At 46.3% G+C, this 1,749-nt stretch overlaps 1 protein-coding gene across 1 annotated transcript; it reads right to left on the reverse strand.

Moving 5' to 3' along the window:
* Window positions 1-564: 564 nt before the first annotated feature.
* Window positions 565-1,602, reverse strand: Pmar_PMAR015436 (kinesin heavy chain, putative; the record flags this gene model as incomplete). The annotated part of the gene is made up of 6 exons (XM_002779985.1): window positions 565-669; window positions 706-815; window positions 884-957; window positions 1,217-1,284; window positions 1,333-1,400; window positions 1,449-1,602. The coding sequence occupies 6 exons, from the start codon at window positions 1,600-1,602 to the stop codon at window positions 565-567; spliced, it is 579 nt and encodes a 192-aa protein (XP_002780031.1).
* Between the last annotated feature and the right edge of the window lie 147 nt (window positions 1,603-1,749).

The raw sequence follows: 1,749 nt of genomic DNA on the forward strand, positions 1-1,749 counted from the left end.
AATCTGAAATATTAATTTCCCAAGAATCTGCGCGCTTTTTGTAGGCGTTTTGTATATAACGTAGGCCTAAATTGGAGTTTCACCCGTTTTACGTGAAGTAGCGTAATACTCGGTGAAAAACGCGATATGCAGTAGTCGTGAAATATATTTTTCACTTGTGTTTTTTCCATCTCACGGGTGAAACTCCATTACATGATGAGCTATGAATATAATACTGAAAATAATGTTATAAAAACTGGAAAGAACCATCGATAACAACATCGCAAGATTTTATATGGAGCTCTCATTCTCTATACTGTCTACTAGTACTAGTCTTTCATGGTTTCTTATCGTTATCATCAATAAGTTCAACTCAAGAACGCGGCCCGCCCCCACGCGCTCACTTCGAACGACCATCCCTATTGTGAAAATGGCATGGCTGCGGGAAGACTGACTGTTCATACCGGTTGAGGCCGTCCTGAAGTCATACTTCTGTACGACCCCCCGTCAAATGTGATAATTCAAAACGCAATGTTTAAGCCTTTCAATGCAGCTGTAATCGACAACAGACCGACCCAGCTAGCCTTACTGTCTCACGACTGAGCCCCGATCTAGACATAGGTGTAGGTCAGCAGCACACTCCACTGGTTCCTCAGTACAACCGATAACCTTAGCAATAGCATAACGATGCTGATGTTATCGATCACCAGGGCGCGCGCTACTTACAATGATGTTCTTCGATGTCGGGTCTTCAATAATTCGAATCTTATCCGTTGAAGAAGTACTTCGGCTGATTCCACGTTTTCCACCAGCAAGACCATTGTTAGCCGACCGGGCTGAAAGATACCACCACATCCCAAATCTTCGCTGTGCGCGCCCTTGCAAGCGGCATCACACGACTCACATGGAGCAGGGTCTAGTGCAGCTGCTGAGGGGTCGAGTAGATCTCGAATCTCCTCGTTGTAGAGCTCAATAAAACTGAAATGGACGCAGCCCGATCGCTGTAGACTTAGTGAGTCTATCAGCTACTACTACTACTACTACTGCTACTACTGCTACTACTTCTACTACTACTACAACTACTACTACGCATCATAAAATTGCCATTGTTTTCATGTACTACAGAGATTTTAACTGTCTCCAAATTCAAATTGCACAATCAGCGAATTTCCTCTCCGATGAAAACACTATGCTACGATGGGTATATCAGGAGGTTGGCGATGGTACGGCAACCGACCTGCATGTGAGCTCGATAGTCTCCTCCGGATTGCTTTCTTCAACTCGTCGACAAATTTCTCCAATGACCTGTTCATTCGTAAAGGTGATCGGAACTGGACGATTCAGTGAACTCACTCGAGGGATGAGGCCAGAGTCCTGGGATACGTAGCTCGCGCTACCCATGGTGTAGGTCTTACCAGAACCTAAGGATGAAAAATGCAGGGAGCCGGGATCGAACCCGAGACCTTCACCTGTTTGACCATACGCAATCACTGTGCAGTTGTAGCCCGCGAAGAACTGGTCAACGAGGGGCTCAATAGAAGCGGTGTATAGTGCGTTCTGGAAGAACCAGTTTTCCGAGGGGTAATAGCAGCAGTAGCAGCACTTGGGAGGAGTTTTGATCATAGACCCGGTCGAAAGTGTAAGCCTTTGCCAACGACGAGATGCACACTGTCTTTTCCCCTTCGACGGTTATGCACGCTGACGAGCCTCCACTTGAGAGATTCTCGCTTGTGGTCAATGGACGTACACGAATGCAAACCTAATGATGTC

Source organism: Perkinsus marinus, assembly GCF_000006405.1.
Source record: "Perkinsus marinus ATCC 50983 genomic scaffold scf_1104296944722, whole genome shotgun sequence".
NCBI classification, from domain to species: Eukaryota; Perkinsozoa; order Perkinsida; family Perkinsidae; genus Perkinsus; species Perkinsus marinus.